Raw genomic sequence first — 19,902 nt, forward strand, 5'->3', positions numbered from 1 at the left:
TCTAACTTGGAATTCACTGACACTGGAGCCTCCTCTCTACTACCAGTGGAATCACCATTTTCTGGAGCCTCATTTTCTACCAATGGAATCACCATTTTCTCACATTTAAAATCTTGTAGGAGAGAGTGTGGGTGAGTAGACTTTCACTTTTTATTTTACAAACTCTGAATTCACATGCTTTATTTTATAATATGAAGTGTATATTTCTTTTGTAATTTAAAACCAATGATCATGTACTGCAAAAAAAATTGGGAGTCTGGTTATTTTTCTTTTGGTTTTTATTTACCTATTCAACCACTTTATTCTGTTAGCTGCTTTTTTTTTCCCCCTTTTTTTCTGCCGGGTGCTTATAGTTTAACTAACTTAGCTTTATAAGGAAATTAACCAAGAAAAAAACATGACTTCTACTTTATAAATTATTCCTAAGCATCCCCTTCCCTGGCACCACTCTCATACCCACTCCCAGTTTTTAAACTGGAAAGAAATTAAGAAAGTACTCCTAATGAAATGTTTAAGTAATAGTTATTAGAGCTGGCATGCTATTTTAGGGCAAATTTATATAGTTAGAATTTATGATAGCTGCATGGTATTTTTATGTGCTATAATATGCTTTTCAATCCACTGAGGTCCTTTCTACAACAAAAGTGCACATTTATATCCATTTTATACCATTTGGAGCAAAACTGTGCTAAAATTACACAAGCTTTATAATGGTCATAGCTGCTTTTAGAATCACATTCTCGGTCAAATATATAATTCATTTGTTACCAATACCTTACTGAAGCATCCTTTTATGGGAAGCTATCATCAACTTTATCATATTTGGCTTTATTTTGGGATTTCCAGGAATTTAATAGAGTAAAAGGGAAAGGCCATCTCCTGGTGCCCTTGACCTCTGTCCATTCACTTCTGCACAAATAAGGACACTGTACATTAATGTACCTGACCCATCTTTCCTATATGGCACCAGGCAATAAGCCAGGTAACAAAGGGATATTTTGATGGATCTCATGTGGTTGCTTCTTTCAGGCTCAGCTCACAGTTCAGTTCCTTCTGTGCCAACATCTTTCTCAGTCTCACAGCATTTATTCAACTATGTTCCTACAAAGTTACATTTAGCCTTGTTGCTTTATCAAAATTAGTGAAATATGGGGAAAATATCAATGCAAACACCAGTCAACAGAAGTATAGTTCTCATAAACTTAGAACAATTGAGACACAGAAGGAAATAATTAGCTGGTGAATCTTTAGCCTCAATAATGACGACTCATACTGAGAACTCTCTATAGGCCTTAGTCACCATTCTAATCACTTCACATGACTTAATTGAAATAAATGGTGGAGGTGTCATTACTTCTGTTTTTACAGATAGAGAAAACTATTCCCGATCCATAGGGAGGTAAACAGCCTGACCCATATTGGAAAGCTGCCTTTAGACTTTAACTGGTCAACTCTGCTCAGCTGGGATGGAGAGCTCAAATTTAAAGAACATCTACCAAATTTTGGAATTGCAGCTTAAGAGTATATCTAAGAGACAAGGCACAATTAGGAATTTTAGACTGTGTTTTAGCTCTCTGGAAATAGAACTCTCTCCTTAAAAAACACAAATCTGTTTTGGAATTTGATACATCTAACGTGGTGTGTATTTTGGGGAGTATGGTGTATATTGAAGTAGGAAGCCCTTGTGGTGTTGTGTATGGTTTTTTTTTTTTGGCCGTGCCATGCGACTTGCAGGATCTTAGTTCCCCGCCCAGGGATCGAACCTGTGCCCCCCGAGGTGGAAGCACAGAGTCCTAACCACTGGACCAGCAGGGAATTCCCATTGTTGTGTATGTTTTTGATGTACATGGAAAGATGTGAATCCCAGGGGGACAGGTGACTTGTCTTACAGTTCTCCAGCGCCTACAACAATGCTCAGCAAATGTTTGCTGTGGTGGTGAGTGAAAAGAACAGTGGTTTGGAAACCATGCTGCAACATGCAGACACCCACACCGAGAAGCACTCTATTCAAAGTAAACCCCCCTGTTGATAATGGGGGAGGCTATGCATGGTGGGGGCAGGTGTCTGGGAAGTCTGTACTTTCCCCTCAATTTTGCTGTGACCCTAAAACCACTCTAAAAGATAAAGTCTATTGAGAAAAACAAATCCCCCCAAGTTGTAACAATATCTTGAAAAATGTCATCTTAAACACACACACATCTATGTGTCTATACAAACAGTTATAAGCATGCATAAACACACATTTCTAAGTGCATGATAATAAATGCAAAACATATGTCACATCTTAAGTATATAAATACATTTATAGGCGTATGACAATAGAGTTGAGATGATGATGATTGTTGCAAAACCTATGCAATTTTTTCTGTTGAAGAGGTGAATGAAACTTCCCTCCTGGCCTCACCAAGACAACTGTGTATAAATTAAAGTAGCAGACAGTCGCCATTGGCAAATGGCTGCATACCCCTAAGTTGGAGTATCCCCTCCTCAGAGACTGTCCCCATTTACCATCTTCTGTTAATAGTGCCGTAGCTCTAGAACACTACCCTTGTGACAACATTTGCTTGGAATGTGACTATACAGATACCTTTTTCAAGCAGAGCCTTACATAGGCTTTCTACTGACCTATGACCTGGTGGCATAGTTTGAAAGGTTGAGCTGGTTGAGTCAGACTCTCTCTCTCTTTGTTTCCCTCCCTTTCTTTTTCTGGGACTTGAATCCAGAGACTAAGGGGGAAGTTTCCAGTAAGTCGTGGGCAGTACAGCTAAAAGGTGGTTTGGGGGCCTGAGTCAGGATCACGACAAACTAAAGACACTTTGCAAGCTGAAATTATGGAAGGAGGAGCAACTATGAGTAAGTGAGAGAAGCTTGAAGAGACAGAGAAGAACATCCATCCTTGCAGAGAAGCCAGGAAGCCAGAAAAGGACAGAGAGCATATATAGCCCTATCTTCCTTTGTGTTGTTTTTTTTGCTGGGCTCTGGGGCATACATACCTTTAAAATATTTTTCTCACAAAACAACCCATGTGCGTTCTTTTTTTCTTTTTTTTTCTCCTTGTTACTAAAGGAGTCTAGACTGGAATAGCAGGAGAAAAAAAGTCTCTAACAATGGAGGATATAAAATCTAAAGAAAAAAATAGTATAACTGTACACGTACAGCAGTCCAGGGCCATAAAGTATAGTGGCAAATGGTGGTTCCATTCAATAGTCCCCAAGGACCTCAGTTCAGTATAACCCTGTGCGATAATTGATATTTATAGTGATGACCTTGAGTCTTCAAGCACAGGCTGCTTGATGTTCAGCATATTTTCAAAAGGCAATGAAGCATGTAGAAAAACTTTCCTCCAAGTTAAAAAAAAAGTTTCAGTGCTTAAACAAGGGAAGGTTCACACAGTTATGTGTTATTTTTTTAGTTTGTTAAATGTATATATTTATTCATACTTGCCTTGCCTTGTTCCAGCAAAGATTAAAGATGACTTAAAAGAATACACAAAATCCAATAAGACGGCATAAGTTGACAGTAAGGGGGAAGAAGAAAGAAAACCAGGCTGTGGTCACATTATTGATCCAGGAGATTCAGTTATCAGCAAAGCTCCCTTCTGTAGATTGCCTCACTCCTTGATAGATCATGGGACACCATAACTAGTATTACTTAATCATTTTTAAATCTGGAGAAAGGTCAGGGCTTATCTTCTGAATGTAAAAATCAAATTGACACTGGAAGAAAGAAAGAAAAGAAAAGATTGGTTGGGGCTTCCCTGGTGGCGCAGTGGTTGAGAATCTGCCTTCTAATGCGAGGGACACAGGTTCGAGCCCTGGTCTGGGAGGATCCCACATGCCGTGGAGCAACTAGGCCCGTGAGCCACAACTACTGAGCCTGCGTGTCTGGAGCGTGTGCTCCGCAACAAGAGAGGCCGCAATAGTGAGAAGCCCGCGCACTGTGATGAAGAGTGGCCCCCGCTTGCCACAACTAGAGAAAGCCCTTGCACAGAAACGAAGACCCAACACAGCAAAAATAAATAAATAAATTTGAAAAGAAAAGAAAAGAAAAAAGATTGGCTTGTATCAGAGAAAATATAATCATAAGTTTATATAAACGTGCACTTAGTAAGCTGTCAATCTAAACATATGTTTAAGTGATTCCTATTCTTTTATTTTGGTAAAATAATTGTTATAGCAAAAAAGTTATATTAATCAGAAGTAGCATCAGGGACTTCCCTGGTGGCGCAGTGGTTAAGAATCCGCCTGCCAATGCAGGGGACACGGGTTCGAGCCCTGGTCTGGGAAGATCCCACATGCCGTGGAGCAACTGGGCCTGTGCGCCACAGCTACTAAGCCTGTGCTCTAGACCCTGCGAGCTACAACTACTGAGTCCACATTCCACAGCTAAGGAAGCCCGCGTGCCTAGAGCCCACGTTCCGCAACGTGAAGCTGCCATAACTAGAGAAAGCCCGTGCGCAGCAACGAAGACCCAACGCAGCCAAAAAGAAAAAGATAAATAAATTAATTTATATAAAAAAAGTAGCATCATATCACATTATCCCACTGTTGAAATTCTCTGCAATATCCTTTTCACAAATCAATATTAACATATTAGAAGAACAAAGAATGTTTGAAGTTGACTTAAACTCTCTATACAAATTCATAATTTATCATCATAGTAATTCTTAAAAAGGCAAGAATTTTTTTAGAAAACAAACTCATAGTTACCAGAGGGGAAAGGAAGGGAGGGATGAATTAGGAGTTTGGGATGAACAGATACACACTACTATACGTAAAATAGATAAACCACAAGGACATACTGTATAGCACAGGGAATTATATTCAGTATCTTATCATACCTATAATGGAAAAGGATCTGAAAAAGAATATATATATATAACTGAATCACTTTGCCGTACACCAGAAACTAACACAACATTGTAAATCAACTGTACACCAATTTTTTTAAAAAATTAAATAAATAACAAGAATTTTTCCAGGATCCTGGTTTGGACAAGCTCCTAAGGTGTGCTCCCATTCATACTGGGCCTGCGTAAGGGGAAATTTTTTCTAATGGGCATTCCTACGACAGAGTCACTGCTTAGAGGGTAAAAGTTTGGGCTTCAGAGTCAGACAAATATATAGATTTGATGCATGGTAGCTGAGTGTTATCTTGGGCAAGTTACTTCAAACCCACTCAACTTAGTTTCTTAACTGCAAACAAAATTAATAGGGTTGTATGGAAGATGGAATAAGATATAGCACAGTAAGCACTTAGCTCAGTATCTGATACCTACTGAACCTAATAAATGATGCCTGTTATGGTAGAAACAGCGATTACCCAGGACATCTCACATTGATGTGACGCCAGCCTCTCTTTCATTAGTGTCTTGTTAAAGATTTCTGCCCTCATTTTTCCATTAACAAATTTTTCTTTAATTGTACTGTGGTGAACGCATTCTGATGTTCTTTCATGGTACTGACGTGGAAACTCGTTTCATTGCCCTATATTATCTTCTTACTAATTATTTTCCAAAATACATGAGCAGTGATTTTTTTTTTTTCACTGATGGATTCATATGGGGATTTGAGCTTTGTATTCATCTTGAGTTTTTCTTTCATTCCTTTTCATTCCGCCCCAGATAAAACGCAGTTAATCATGCCAACTTCTGTATAAAGTCTCATCTGACTAGCTCCATCATGTGTCTAGAATGAGTTTTACAATTCTGAAAGTTGCTTTCCCTTCATTGCTACTCTGATCTTGAGATCATAAGAATAAATATCTGGTAAGATATTGAGTCCTCTGCAAAATAGGTGAAGTCAAGAAAATTGGAAAAACTTTCATTTTAAAAAGTGAGGATTTTTTTAGGGGGTGCAACTTGGCCAAAAATCTATGGTGACCATGGTTTATCATTCAAACTAGGCCTGTTGGGAATGCAAGAGGGGTGCACTTTATCATTTCATTGAGATAAAGGCATAAACTGGGCTCCCCCAAGTAAACCAGGATGTATGGTCACCCCAGCCAAAACTGACAAGGTACCTTCCTAAGATGGGGATGGAGCAGGGGAGGGCTTGAAGGGATTCTTCATGAAATTATAGGCTCTTCCACGTCATCACACACTGTATTCTATGCTCAAACTGTGAATTAGTGGGTTTTGCTTTGAGAATCCAAGAACTTCTGTGCTTTTAGTATCAGACTCAGTTCTAATCCCTATGACTCAAGAAAAACACAATAATAGAGACAAAGATCCAGAGAGGCATAACTAATATGATCAAGAGCTGTGGGTCCGGGCTTCCCTGGTGGCGCAGTGGTTGAGGGTCCGCCTGCCGATGCAGGGGACACGGGTTTGTACCCCGGTCCGGGAAGATCCCACATGCCGTGGAGCGGCTGGGCCTGTGAGCCATGGCCACTGAGCCTGCGCGTTCGGAGCCTGTGCTCCGCAACGGGAGAGGCCACAACAGCGAGAGGCCCGCGTACTGCAAAAAAGGAAAAAAAAAAAAAAGAGCTGTGGGTCCTAATGTTCTGGCAGTTACCAAATCTTTGAGGATTTGATGAAAGCTATTAACTCTCCCTGAAGAAAAGGGCACACACAAACAGCCTCCAGGAGTTGGCATGCAATTCAGAGGGCCAAGGACCATCTGATCTCACCCAGGGATCTAGGTCTGAATCCCTAATCAGAAGGGAAAGGAAAAAGGAACCAAAATTTGTTGACCATGTTTGCACACATTTCATTTCAGACTTACATCAATCTATTTTATAGATAAGGGCACTGAAACTCAGAGAAATATCAATCTATTTTATAGATAAGGGCACTGAAACTCAGAGAAATTAAGATCTTACAGCCAGTTAAGTGGAAAAGCCAGACTACAAATTCAGGTTTATGTGCATGAAATCTCATATTCTAAGTACTGCCTAGACGTAGGCATTAATCTATATATTTATATTTAATCTGGAAAGGAATTATATTACAAAATCATGAAAAATGAACACAAGCAGACATCTTCATCAAAGTCCCACCTACTAGAGCTGGGAATACTTCTGGAAACTGGAAAGAGATTATTAGGGCAAATTAAGCACTTAAAAAAAAAATCTCAAATGCTAATACAACTGACAGATAGTGTCAAGGTAGTTTTAGATAAATCCAAGACTGACAGGTTGGTGATGGATTATTAAGAGATTTTCAGTGTTGCATATCCTTAGGTTAACCTTGGGGAAAACAGCTACATCTTTGCTTGTATCCCTCAAAGCCCATCTCAGTCTGATTACTAATCAGGGTTGCATGGACAGGATGGTGGTTGAAGCAATGTGTCAATTCCAACCTAAGTAGTGTTTTTTGTGTAACTGGTAAGCTCAGATTTCCCTTTTGGTAACATCTGTTCATTAGTTGTTTTTCTTTCACTGTGATCCTAGTTCCTCCACCAGGGATTGAACCTGGTGCAGGCAGTGAAAGCACTAAGTCCTAACCATTGGACCACCAGGGAATTCCCTGTTCCACTAGTTCTTAAAATGCCTGATTGAATTTTGAAGCTGACATACCTCTGAGACGTGGAATCAGACTTACCTGAGAATAATGTATCACAGCTGAATGTATTTAGCCAATGATCACGCCTGTGTGGACCTACTTCATAATGAGTGTTCAACAGATGTCTCATGGTTTCCTGTCCAGTCTGTGCTACAGAATGCTACCAGATGAACTACCTAACCTATAGCTCCAAATATGGCAGTTCCCTGCACAAAACTACTGTTACTTTTTATTGTATTTGTATCTTTCCTGTAATTATTTATTGTTTTAAAATCTATCTTTTGTTTCCCTCCTAAAATTGTAAGCTTGGTGAAGGCAGAGACCACTGTATTCACAGTGGCCATGATGACCTATGGTAGGCAATCAATTACATTTATTTGCCTAACTGTATGGATGATTACTATGAGAATTTGGTCAACATGTTTTTTAAAAAAAAGTTGGTCAACATGATTTTCTTTCAGTTTTTAAGTTGGAGATATAATTCACATACTGTAAGATCCACCCTTTTAAAATGTACAGTTCAGTGGTTTTTAGTATATTCACAAAGTTGTGCAACCATCACCACCATCTAATTCCAGACTATTTTCACCAATAAGAAAACACACACCTATTAGCAACTACTCCTATCCTCCCCTCCCCCAGCCCTTGGCAATCAGTAATTTACCAATTTCTGTCTCTATGGATGTCCCCATTCTCTATTTTCATATAAATGGAATCATATAATACGGGATCTTTTTTTCTGGATTCTTTCACTTAATACTTTCAAGGTTCATGTTGTAGCGTGTGTTAGTACTTCCTTCCTTTTTAAAGGCCGAATAATATTCCATTCTATGGATACACTACATTTTGTTTACCCATTCTAGACAAGAGCATTTTTTTTTTTTTTTCGGTAATTGGGCCTCTCACTGTTGTGGCCTCTCGCGTTGCGGAGCACAGGCTCCGTACGCGCAGGCTCAGCGGCCATGGCTCACGGGCCCAGCCGCTCCGCGCCATGTATGGATCTTCCCGGACCCGGGCACGAACCCGTGTCCCCTGCATCGGCAGGCGGACTCTCAACCACTGCGCCACCGGGGAAGCCCTATACAAGAGCATTTTTAACATCCATTCCAACTCCAGGATCCTTTATTCAAGTGAAGGGCTACCACCAAAGTTCATAAAGCAAATCACAATAAATCATTATGCTTCATAGTTTTTCTGTGCCCTGAAGTTTTCAAGTCTTACCTACCACAGATCCAGAGAGGACCATCCTGTTATAACCAACCAAGTTTACTTCCTGAACTCTGAAAACAATATCAGACCCTCTACCTTTATTTCAGGATTCTGCTTCCCCGCCCCCACTCCAATCTTCTCCTCATTGCCCACCTGATTTCTTGATTGTAATGCTAATTGCTCTCGACAGATTTGTGTTGACTGAGATTGCATGGCGCATTCTTCCCATGCCTCTCTCCCCTGTCCTTGGCCTCGCTGCACGTGCAACTCCTTCACCATCAAAATTCCCCCTTCCCGCCTCCCCCTCAAAAAGCCTTCCTTTGTTTTCCAAGGAAATTCAGGTAAAAGAAAGGGTGGGGGAAACGATATTTTTGACTTTCCTCACAATCCAGACGTTGGAAAGAAAAAGGATTTCCTTTGGGCTGCTGCCACAACTCTGATCTTTTATGCTGATAAAATATTTCCTTCTTTAAAAAAAAAAGTTATGGGAAAAATCATACCACTTCAGCTACACTTACTCTAACTTTCGCGTTTAAAAGAAAAAAAATTTAGAAGTTTACCTCTCTTTCACAGAGTGGTTTTCTTCTTACCAGTTCAAGTCATGCCACCGGGAGCTAGCTGGGTCAGCAGCGCTCTTTGGAGGCTGGCGTGGAGGAGGACTACAGGATCCAGAGGGCTTTGGAAACTCCAGCAGCTCCAAGCTTGTTGGCTACTACGGTTTCCCTGAGGAGTGACGCTATGAAAACAAACCCTGATTGGTCAGGCCTGAGCTGAATTCTCCATTTATGGACAGATTGCCCTGCCCGAGCCGAGGCTCAGCCAGAGGAGAACGGAGAAGGTGGCCGAAGGAAGAGGAGCGAGGTAGGGCAGCTAGTCGGACGCGCGGAGGGCATTGCTCTCACCTAGGCGGGCGGCGAGCGCCCGGTCCGGGTGGACCCCTGCCCTCCGCAATATGCGCCCCGCCTGCTAAGCCGCCTCCTGCTCGCCCTCACCTACCGCCGCCGATCCCGCCTGGATGGAGTCCCCCCAGGGTTCCCATTGGTTCCTGTGAGTGCTTGGGTGTCGAGAGCCTGTTTTTGGCGAAGGGAACCAACTTTTGAAGTTCGCCCAGGAGACTGCGTTCCAGCCTCAGCTCCCCGGCAGCCGGACCCGGCAGAGGCGCGACCGCGGCGCGAGTCACCATGGTGAGTTGGCCGCGCGGCGTCCCGGGACGCCTGACCCAGGGATGGGGCGGGAAGCCCGGGCGCGGGGCACCCACTTTGGGCGCGCTGCCGAGGCCAGGGGTGGAGAAGCTGGACGCGGGAGTAGGCACGTCGCGAGCCCTTATTTCCTGCAGCTTTCGCTCAACCGGGGCTGGGGGAGACGGAGTGAGGGGCCAAGGAAAACTTTCAAGTCACTTTCGGCGTCGCCAAACTTTTCGTGGCTGGGGTGGCTATGGCTGCCAGCTGTCGGAAGCCGGAGTGCGGGGAGATCCGCGTTCAGGGTCACGGCCCGGCGCGGGGTATCAATTGCCTCCCGCTGGGAAGGTGGGAGCGGCCGCCTGCGCCCCTCAGTGCGCGCGCTCCCCGCCCGCTGCACCGGCGCCGCGGACCACTGCTCCTCCCCCGGCCGCCCGGCAGCGCCGCAGCTGTGCCGCTGGCATCCGCGCGCCGGCGGGGGCGGCGCGGCCGCACAAAGGCAGTGGGGCGCCAGGTAGGGCGAGCACCTGGCGGTGGACTGGCGGCTGCGGGCGAGGGTGTCGCGGGGCTGCCGGGAGCCGGGGCTGCCGGGAGCCAGGCCGGCCTGGGCTCCGCTGGGCGCCGGCCTGGAGGGTCTTTGCACCAAAAAGGCCGAGTAAACACCACCCTCCTCCACTTCCCCCAACTGCGAGGTGGCTGGCACTTTTCGGGTGTACAGCGAACGGTACGCATGGGAGGAAGTCGAGTTTTTTGTTCTTTTTTCTTTGGCACTTTAGGTATTGATGGAAGTGTCTGGCTCTCTCTCTGACTCGTTTCTGACTTTTCCTCCACCCCGACCTCCCGGCCTCGGCTACCCCGCCCCCAATAACCTTAGCCGCATCCCTTGGGCTTTGGGGTGGTGTACTTTTCTTTCCTAAGCACAAAAGCAAGGGCTCTATTTTGAAGAGATTGGCAGTCCATCAGAGGGGGGAAAATGTTCTACTACAAGGCTTCATAGTTTCCACACTTGCTTCTTTTCAAATAATCCGGCTTAGGTGGATGAACTGGTCCTCTTCTGATTGGTTTTTGTTGTTTTTTTGGTGACTGTGAAAGGGGTGCTAAGTCACAGTGATAACCGGTACAGCACTAATTAAAAAATCTCTATCCTGCAGGAGTCTGAGGGAAATTAGGAAAGGCCCATAGGAACCTACACACAAAACTCAAAAGCAGCCCTTGTTCCAGTGCTGTGTTTATTCAAAAGAATGATTAAAACCAAACAAACCAAAATATTTAAAAGGGCATCCTTGACCAAAGCTTTTTCTTTTCACCTAGTCCAAAGTTATGTCACCCTTGTGTCTACCGAAGAGGACACTTTATCTGTAAATAAAATTTCCCTTTCAGTTTTAGGGTTTAAGAAGTCAGTCCACCCCATATTATTTTTGGAACCCCTAAAGAGAACCATTTACTTACACTGTGTGTTTGGGTGGAGCTACCTAAATGGGGCCACTGCCTAACTGGCTACCTGAACTTAAGCAATGTGAATCTTAATACTTTATAATTGCTAGAATTATTTCCCATGGTTCAGTATTTCTAAAAAAAAAATGTGTTGTATGTCAAGAGTTTTAAAAATCTTGCTGAATTTAAATAGTTGAGTGGTACCTTGAGAAAATTAACTTTCCCTTAGTTCACTCATTTTTCATGCTGGAGAGACTAAAAAGTAGTGTGCTACTTGAGAAAATTAACTTTCCCTTAGTTCACTCATTTTTCATGCTGGAGAGACTAAAAAGTAGTGTAGCATGACTTTTCTGGGGACCTCAGAAACTGGACGCTCAATTCGGTCCATTGCTGTTGAAGTAGATGTTTTGTGAAGTGGGTGCAGAAGAGGCATGTTCTCAATTTTTTTTTTTTTTTTTTTTTTTTTTTTTTTTTTTTTGCGGTACGCGGGCCTCTCACTGTTGTGGCCTCTCCCGTTGCGGAGCACAGGGGCCGGACGCGCAGGCTCAGCGGCCATGGCTCACGGGCCCAGCCGCTCCGCGGCATGTGGGATCTTCCCGGACTGGGTCACGAACCCGTGTCCCCTGCATCGGCAGGCGGCCTCCCAACCACTGCGCCACCAAGGAAGCCCCGAGGCATGTTCTAAGGAAGAGCTGTTTCCAGAGTGTGTAGGGTGTCTATTGAAGGACAGGGGTATGACTTACCTATTGATGTTCCCTGCCAACAGAACAGATGGCTGTATTGTGGGCCTCCAGGAGACTATCAGTGCATCAGATACAGTTGCTGAGGCCCCGATTCCCTGACAGAAAAGTTGAAACAGCTGGCTGTCCTGAAATAGGAGCTGCGCCATCGCTCCATCTACTGGATCTAGAGTAATTTGGCAAAAATTAAATGAATCATTTCTTCGCTGGCTTGAAAAATTAAGTCTGTGCATTAGATGTGTGAAGTTGCCTTAGAACAGAGCATCAGCAGCTTAAATAGTCAGAAATCTCAGTTATTATAGTATTTACTATTTATGTAAGATCCCCTTCCAGCCAAATGAGGCTTCATTTTGTGTTTCACATCTGTCTGAGTCTGCCCAGCTGCATCCCTCAGCTGCTTGCAACAGGAAGAGAAGGGGCAATGCCTCCAGTGGGTGTGGCTCAGCGTTAGCATGGAGATTATAATTCATCAGGCCCTTGGCACCTGTACTGTGAATTTCTCTGTCTCTCGCTCTCTGCGAGATATCTTAGGAAATCTGGTAGCAGATTAGGAAGGCTCTCCACCTGTACTAAAGGCCCTACCAAGGCTCACTCATTTGTGATTCATAAGGAAGATTGCCATTTTCTGACTCATGAACAAAGGGTACAGCTTACAGTTTACCTTCTATTTCCTCCTGAAAACTCACTTTGGGACATTTTTCTCCGTCTTTGGAGAGCCAAGAATACTACCAGGCAATAGCAATTTCTTAATTTTTTTTCTTAGACTTGAAGGACCAAAAAAGAAAAAGAAAGGAAAACACCAAAAAAATCTCTGCCTGTCTCTATAATTTAGTATACATTGGTTAGGAGGGTACAACAATCTCCTTTGACTTTAATCAATAATAATACCCATCTAAGGTTTCCTTTGTAGAATGTGGCTTTATCATCAGCCACAAAGGAAGTTCTGCTTTTGTGGCCATGACCAGTTTGGACTGTCTAATGGACTGGAACCCATGTGTATAGCTCTGCTGTATACTTTGGAGCTAGAAACTATGATTCATAAGGCTTTTGTGACTGAGATATGCTGACATATTTGAGTACATGTGACTTGACCATCACCTCAGAATATGTTCAAGATGTGTCCCCGTCTCCTTACTTGCATATTACTCGTGAGTAAATTGTAGATAGTACACATAAAAATACACAGGAATAGGCTTACGAACTTAGAAATCTGATGCAGCTGACTACAAGGTAGGTAAGTTCCTTTGGGTGAAGGCATGGCATGTATTTAGAAAGTCTGGAATCCATTTCAAGCATGTTTTCTGCGAAGGTAACCTAGTCCATTCCCGCTGATCTGTTTATCAGATTTCTAGTGAGTAGTCTCCTGGCCAAAACAACACAACGCAGAACCAAAACAGAAAGGAATGGGATGAAGTCCAGAAAAGTTTTGATAGAGGTAGAGGGTTAGGGCAAGAGTGGAATCCAGGGCATTGTCTTGGGACCCACTGTGGGTGGGCCTGCCTAGTAGGAAATGTTTGGCAGCCCAGGGCAAGGAGGGAAGCCCAGTGGGGCCATGGATGGAGGGGATGGAGAAGCAGAGGAAGCAGACAGTTGCAGAAGCTGAAAGCCACTTCCTCCTCAGTTTTGCTGGGGATTTCAGCTTTGTTAGTGGTTGCAAACTCAAATGTCTACAGAGGCCAGGATACAATTTTTGATGGGGTGAGAATGGCCTCTGGAGAGTAAATACAGAACATGTGCCCGTCAAAAGAGCCATCATTACTTGACCTTAGGCTGTGATTACATTGACCACATTACCAAATTGTCTGCTTTTTCAGGAGAAGCTGAAAATCTAGATTTTTATGCCAGAGCTGCCAATTTTTAAAAGGGTGCTGATCGTCGCTGAGAGGCCAAACAGGTCAGCTGTTTGCGGCCACCCTGTTGTAAATCTCAAAGTGGTGTCCTGCGAACCACTGTGCTTCCTTCCATTCACTCGCCAGCAGGAAGTCTAAACTTTAGCCACATACCCGGTCAGGGCATTCGATTTTTACTGACACAGGCACACCTTCCCACTGCGTTTCCCTTAAGAGAGGGAGTTGCCTGGTGTTTCCAGCCCATGGACTCTCTAAGCTATTAAACAGGGGCAGTATGCATCCAGCTGCCACCGTTTGGAGCTAGCTCAACACCTCAACACCTGTGCAGGTAGTGCAGTGAGTGGTGAGCCTGTAAATTGAACTTCTCTTTTTCTTTTTTTTTAAAACATCTTTATTGGAGTATAATTGCTTTACCATGGTGTGTTCGTTTCTGCTTGAACTTCTCTTTTTCTTAACCCTTTAACTCCCTCCAGTGGGAAGGTACTCCCCCTCTCCCCCCAACCTCCATATTGCATGGTGGACCTCTTATTACTCCTTTCCCTGTTGCATGTCATGAATTTGAAGTCTGTTTCAGGGGTTCTCCTTGGGGCTAGATAATGAGCATTTTTGTAAACATGACTTGGAATACAACCTTTTGCCCTCAATGAGCTCATGTGAGACCTCTCTCCTGTGAGGAGAGGACTGGGTCTCATTACTTGGTAAGAACTTGTGAAAGCTCTTTTCATCAGCTTCAAAAAAGCAGGAACATTTTGAAACCTCTGTACACGTAAAGCTTCATTATGGATCATAGAGAAATTACGTACATTCGTAATTTTCCAAGTTTGAGTCATCTACTATTTTTTAAACAAAGATGCAGCAACTTGTGTTTTTATCAGTATGTGATTAAAATGGGTTTCTCCGTGGTGAGATTTTAATATTTTAATTTTTTTTTTTTTTTACCATGCTGGGACTTAATATTTACAGAACAAATAAGGGGTTAAAGGTTAAATGCCAAAGGTATTAAAAATAAACAGCTTGGCCTTGTAAGCACATTCTGTAACAATGGTAAACAAATTGTGTTTTGAATTTCAACTTCAAAATTTATTTTGGCAGAGTGAAAGGTTTGGAGGCATATTAGTGAAGTCTTTTTGTTACATATCTTTATGACAGCTTTACTTCAGAGAAGTAAAACTGTAAGAGTCATCCCTAAAAATAGGGACAATGGCTTCGACACCGTATATGCAGGTGAAGTCAGCCCTCCTTTCTGAATTGCCACCATGGGAGCACTGTCATTAATGTTGTTCAGGGCACTTACGAATGGTCATTTAAGAAAATTTTTTTACTTCCTTTATGACCTAAAATGCTAGTGTGCGGCTGATCACCCATCTTCCTTGCCAGACTTTGTATAAGGTCCCTCTCAGCTGTTTCCAGAAGTCACATTCTGCCTCAAAGGGGGAAAAAAATTGGTCCTGAACATGGGCAGTATTGTGTAACATAGGCCCTGGGGGCCAAAAAGGAGGTGGTTCTTCCAGGAATCAGTACTCTAAGAACTGCTCTGAAGGAGGCCACCCTGTCTTAGGTGTTTTGAGTTCTGATGTGTTTGTTAAAAATTCATTCATGGGACTTTGAAATCATACACTGCATTGTAGAAAGTAAAACATACACTACGTTGTAGAAAGCCCAGAAGAGAATTTAAGAGTCTATCCTAAATCCTTTGGCTGGAATTCATAGGAAGATCTAGAGAGGTTAAGTGGCTTCGAAAGTCTCAGAGCTAGGTTTTGACTGATCTGGTGCCAGAATCCAGGTTTTCTGATCCCAGTTTAATAAGGCTTTTCCCACCAAGCCACGGTGGTGGATTAGAGTCTAGGCATGACCAGGTAGTTTTCTTTCTGGGGCCCTTCAAAAAAAAGCCTGCCTGGAGATGGAAGGTTGTTAATTATTTTTGATGCATTACTGTATCAACTTTAAAAGATTATAAAAAATAAATTTAGAGGAATTAACCATAATACCACTACCCTAGTGCTAATTTTTTTCATGTCTTTGGGTTTCCTTCCAAACTATCGAAACACACATCATTTTTATGTAGCTGTAATTATGGGGCTAATATACAATTTGTGTTCTGTATTTCCCCATGTATTTTGTAAACTCTTTTCCTTGGTAAACATATTTATCGTATTTTGGTGGTGGTATGATAATCCCATGTAACCTGATTACCCAACTTGAGTCCTAACTGTATGGAGAACTGTCCTCCAGATGCCAGTGACTCTTCCTTCCTGCCCCCATTAGAACTGCCCTCAGCAGTGCTGGGCTGCTCAGCCTCCTGTCCCGCTGATACATGGAGCCCTCTCTTTGGTGTAAAGTCTGAAGCCAGGACTGGCTGGCTTGGTGTACACTCCATACTCCCCGGTCCTGACCTGAGGTGGGTACTGTTGGTGTTCTCCCAGGATCATGATACTGGAACTCAAATGTGTGACAACAGTGGGTGCTCAGGCCTCTGACTGCAACTTGGCAACTATGAGTTCCCCTGTCAGAGGACCCAAGTGGTTGGAGACGAGGAGCTTTGAACCCCAAAGTGGAGAAGACACAGCAGTTGCCAAGGAGGTTAGCGTACATGCCTGATAGGTAGGAATTCTTACCAAATACGGTGGCAACAGCTAGAAAATCAAAGATGAATTAAGCCCTGCCTCTGCTTATGAGGTGCTCACAGAGTAGGGAATAACAGAGGACTTTCTTATAGGTGATTTCATCTCATTCTTGTACAAATGATGGTTTTTGCTGCCATTTTATAGGTAAGAAAACCAAAGTGTAGTGAGGGCAAGAGAATTGTTCAGGGCCATACAACTTGTATGTAATGAACCAGGTCTGCTAACATTATGCTCTTTCAAAAGCAATTGTGTACATTATTTCTGAATTTGAAATTTCTGGGTCCAGATATCTGTATAACATTTCATTATTTTACATACTTCTGAGGGAAAACAAGGTTGATTTTTTTTTTTTTTTTTAATCTGTTTAAAGTCTGGGCTTTTTAATTTCCTTGTTCGTGGATGTTTGCATGTCACAACATTTGGGGACTAGATGATATCACACTGGGATCAAGCATAAAAGTAAAAGAAAGTCATGCTAGAGAGCTCTCTGATCTCAGTTAGTTTAAAAACTAGAAAATAAGGGAAACAAGATAACTACAAGAAACTTAGCCCTCAAGTCTCTATATACATGACAGAAAACAAACAAAAATTAGGATAGCATATCATTAGTCTCTTAGTAATTTAATTGGTGTGACCAGATTTTGATGTTGACGGCAAGTTAGCACAATATTACTTTGTAGCAGAATGATTTGGACAGTATCGTCTGATTCTAAAAAATTTTCAATAACAAAAATATTACGGTTGTTTTAGTGTCCCAATTAGATACAGACCTTTGTTACAGGAAATGTTGGATTTAAATGTAGAAGCATCTATTAAGCTACTTCATAGTATGATAAAGGTGGCACCTTCAAGATTTGGGAATGCTCAAATGCAGAAATATGTCTGCAAAATGATGGTAGTTCTCCTTTCTCCCATCAGATTGTCAGAGATTCCTAATATTTGGGGGTGCCCCGAGGCCCTCTGAAGCTATTGACCTGTTTCCTGACAGTGTTTGTAATAACAAGGAAAACAAGAAAACCAACCAGAAAGACAGGAACAATCTAAATGTCCATTAGGAAAGAAATGCATAAATGTCTGTGACTTATTGACAATAGGGAATCAATATGGATAGATCTCACAAAGGTAGTATGTGGTGAAGAAGCAAGTTGTAGAAAGATATATGTAAAGTCATTTAAGAGAAATGTCAAAACACAAAACAAGGCTATCTGTATTGTTCGGGGATATATATACTCATCTATGTATAAATTTATGTATATGTTCTTTTAAAAAAATAAATGGATGGACTAGAAAGATATCAAATTCAAGCTGCTGAAGGGGGAAGGAGGAAAGGAGAGGACTGAGGTCAGTGGACTAACTAACATTGTTAAGAATGTTTTATTTGCTGTATTAAAATCTAAAGCAAATATAGAAAACAGTATCATTAATTCTGGGCAGTATGGGCATAAATGTTTATATTATTCCCCCATAGTTTTAACATCTTTTTACAATTAAGAAGAAAAAAAACCCCACATAGACACAATTCTTCATTTAATTTTAGGAGGTTCATACACCTCCAGAGCCCACACAGTTATCATTCGCAGAGTTGTAGCAAACCTTGTCTTGAGGTGAATATTAAGGAGTATGCAATTTTGGGTCTATGTCAGGTTTTTTTTTTTTTTTTTTAAGATTTAATTTTATTTCTGGTTGCGTTGGGTCTTTGTTGCTGCTTGTGGGCTTTCTCTAGTTGTGGAGAGCGGGGGCTACTCTTCATTGCGGTGCGCGGGCTTCTCCTTGAGGTGGCTTTTCTCGTTGCGGAGCACGGGCTCTAGGCACGTGGGCTTCAGGAGTTGTGGTGTGTGGGCTCAGTAGTTGTGGCTGGTGGGCTCTAGAGCACAGGCTCAGTAGTTGGGGCGCACAGGCTTAGTTGCTCCGTGGTATGTGGGATCTTCCCAGTCCAGGGATCGAACCCGTGCCACCTGCATTGGCAGGCGGATTCTTATCCACTGTGCCACAAGGGAAGTCCCTGTTAGGTGGTTTTAATGACAGTTGACATACAATCAAATCAATAGTAAGTCCCACTGAGTTACGTAAAGTTCCGTTAGGGATTATGTCCCAGGATGTTCAGCATCTGTTAAAGCATCTTTCTTACCTTTTCTTACCTTACTATTAAGTTTTGATATAATTAACCACCCCAAACTTGGTGGTTTAAATAGTAAAGATGTTATTATTTTTCATGATTTTGTGCATTGGCTGGGAAGTTCTGGGCTGGACTGGCTCGTCAGGTCCTTGTGGTTGGCTGGTGGCTTGGCTGGGGATGGATGAGCTAAGATGGCCTCACTCATGTGCTGGTTAGTTGGCCCAGGTTCAGTTGGGGCAGTGGAGATGGCTTGGCCACCTATCGCTTTCACAATAGGCTAGTCCTGGTTTGTTAACACAGCAGTGGTCACAGGGTTCCCAAGAACAGCAAAAGAGAAAGCAAGCCATAGTGCACAAGCATTTTTTTAACCTCTGCTTGCATCATGGTTGATACTGTCTCATTGGCCAAAGCAAGTCACATAGCCACCGTCAGGGTTAGTGTGGGCGAGGACTGCCCTGGGGCTCAGATACAGTTCCTACCCTCCACCTTTTCTTTCATCGTGTCTAGTTGGGTGAATACATTGAGGCAGAAATAGATTGAGTGCAAATCTAGTTTTCCCGGCTGACCCTCTGAACCCCTGTGTATGACGGAAGTCCCCATTGCTCCTGATACATCTGCTGCTGTTTTCCCAAAGTACGAGGAATTAAAACTTGTAGTTCTTTTGTATGATGGAGCCTCAGTATGATTTTTAAATTGCTATTTTTGCTGGAAAAAAGTAAAAGCAGAAGCTAAAAACAAGAAGAAAAAACTCTTTTGTTTTCTGTTGAAGGGAGTTTGTAAAAATAAACATTTCACGATTAAGTCCAAGCTTCCAGAGCAATGAATCATGCCAAACCAGATTGGACTGGATGGCCTGTTTGATATAACAGTGGAGCAATACTGTTTGGAACAGGTCAGGACAGTGCTGTTCACTGACTAATTCTGCCTTTTTGGCCAGACCTGAGCTGTCCATGTGCAGAAAGACATTCTTCACACACACAAAAATACTTTTTTTGTCTTGAATGAAAGTCATGTGTTGTGGATTGTATTATGGTTCCCAGAATAATCCATATTGGTGTCACTTCCATATTCTGTGAGCCACAGTCTCCTCAACAAGATGTGAATAGAGTAGGATTAACCTAGCTTTGGGCATAGGTCTCAAAAAAAATTCATTACTCTGTGGATCTTTCACTTTGATTTTCTCTTTCTCCTCTTTTTAAATGGAAAAATGTAAACTACACAAATGGGGAGAAAACTCATTGCTGGAC

At 42.6% G+C, this 19,902-nt stretch overlaps 2 protein-coding genes across 4 annotated transcripts in view; one reads left to right on the forward strand and one right to left on the reverse strand.

Annotated features, from left to right (window-relative positions):
• FAM81A (family with sequence similarity 81 member A) overlaps positions 1–9,454 on the reverse strand; it is a 125,785-nt gene extending 116,331 nt beyond the window's left edge. The window contains exon 1 of the mRNA XM_032622631.1: positions 9,274–9,454. The gene's annotated coding sequence lies outside the window, so the exon portion shown is untranslated. The remainder of the gene's footprint in view (positions 1–9,273) is intronic.
• Positions 9,455–9,528: 74 nt separating this feature from the next.
• The window catches only part of MYO1E (myosin IE), a 204,334-nt gene continuing 193,960 nt past the window's right edge, over positions 9,529–19,902 (forward strand). For all 3 annotated transcript variants that reach the window (XR_004348446.1, XM_032622613.1, XM_032622614.1), the window contains exon 1: positions 9,529–9,897. Coding sequence is in view for 1 of the 3 variants with exons in the window: in XM_032622614.1 (XP_032478505.1) it covers positions 9,895–9,897 (3 nt within the window). In the remaining 2 variants the exon portion in view is untranslated. The remainder of the gene's footprint in view (positions 9,898–19,902) is intronic.

This window comes from Phocoena sinus, chromosome 2 (genome assembly GCF_008692025.1).
Source record: "Phocoena sinus isolate mPhoSin1 chromosome 2, mPhoSin1.pri, whole genome shotgun sequence".
Classification (NCBI taxonomy): domain Eukaryota; kingdom Metazoa; phylum Chordata; class Mammalia; order Artiodactyla; family Phocoenidae; genus Phocoena; species Phocoena sinus.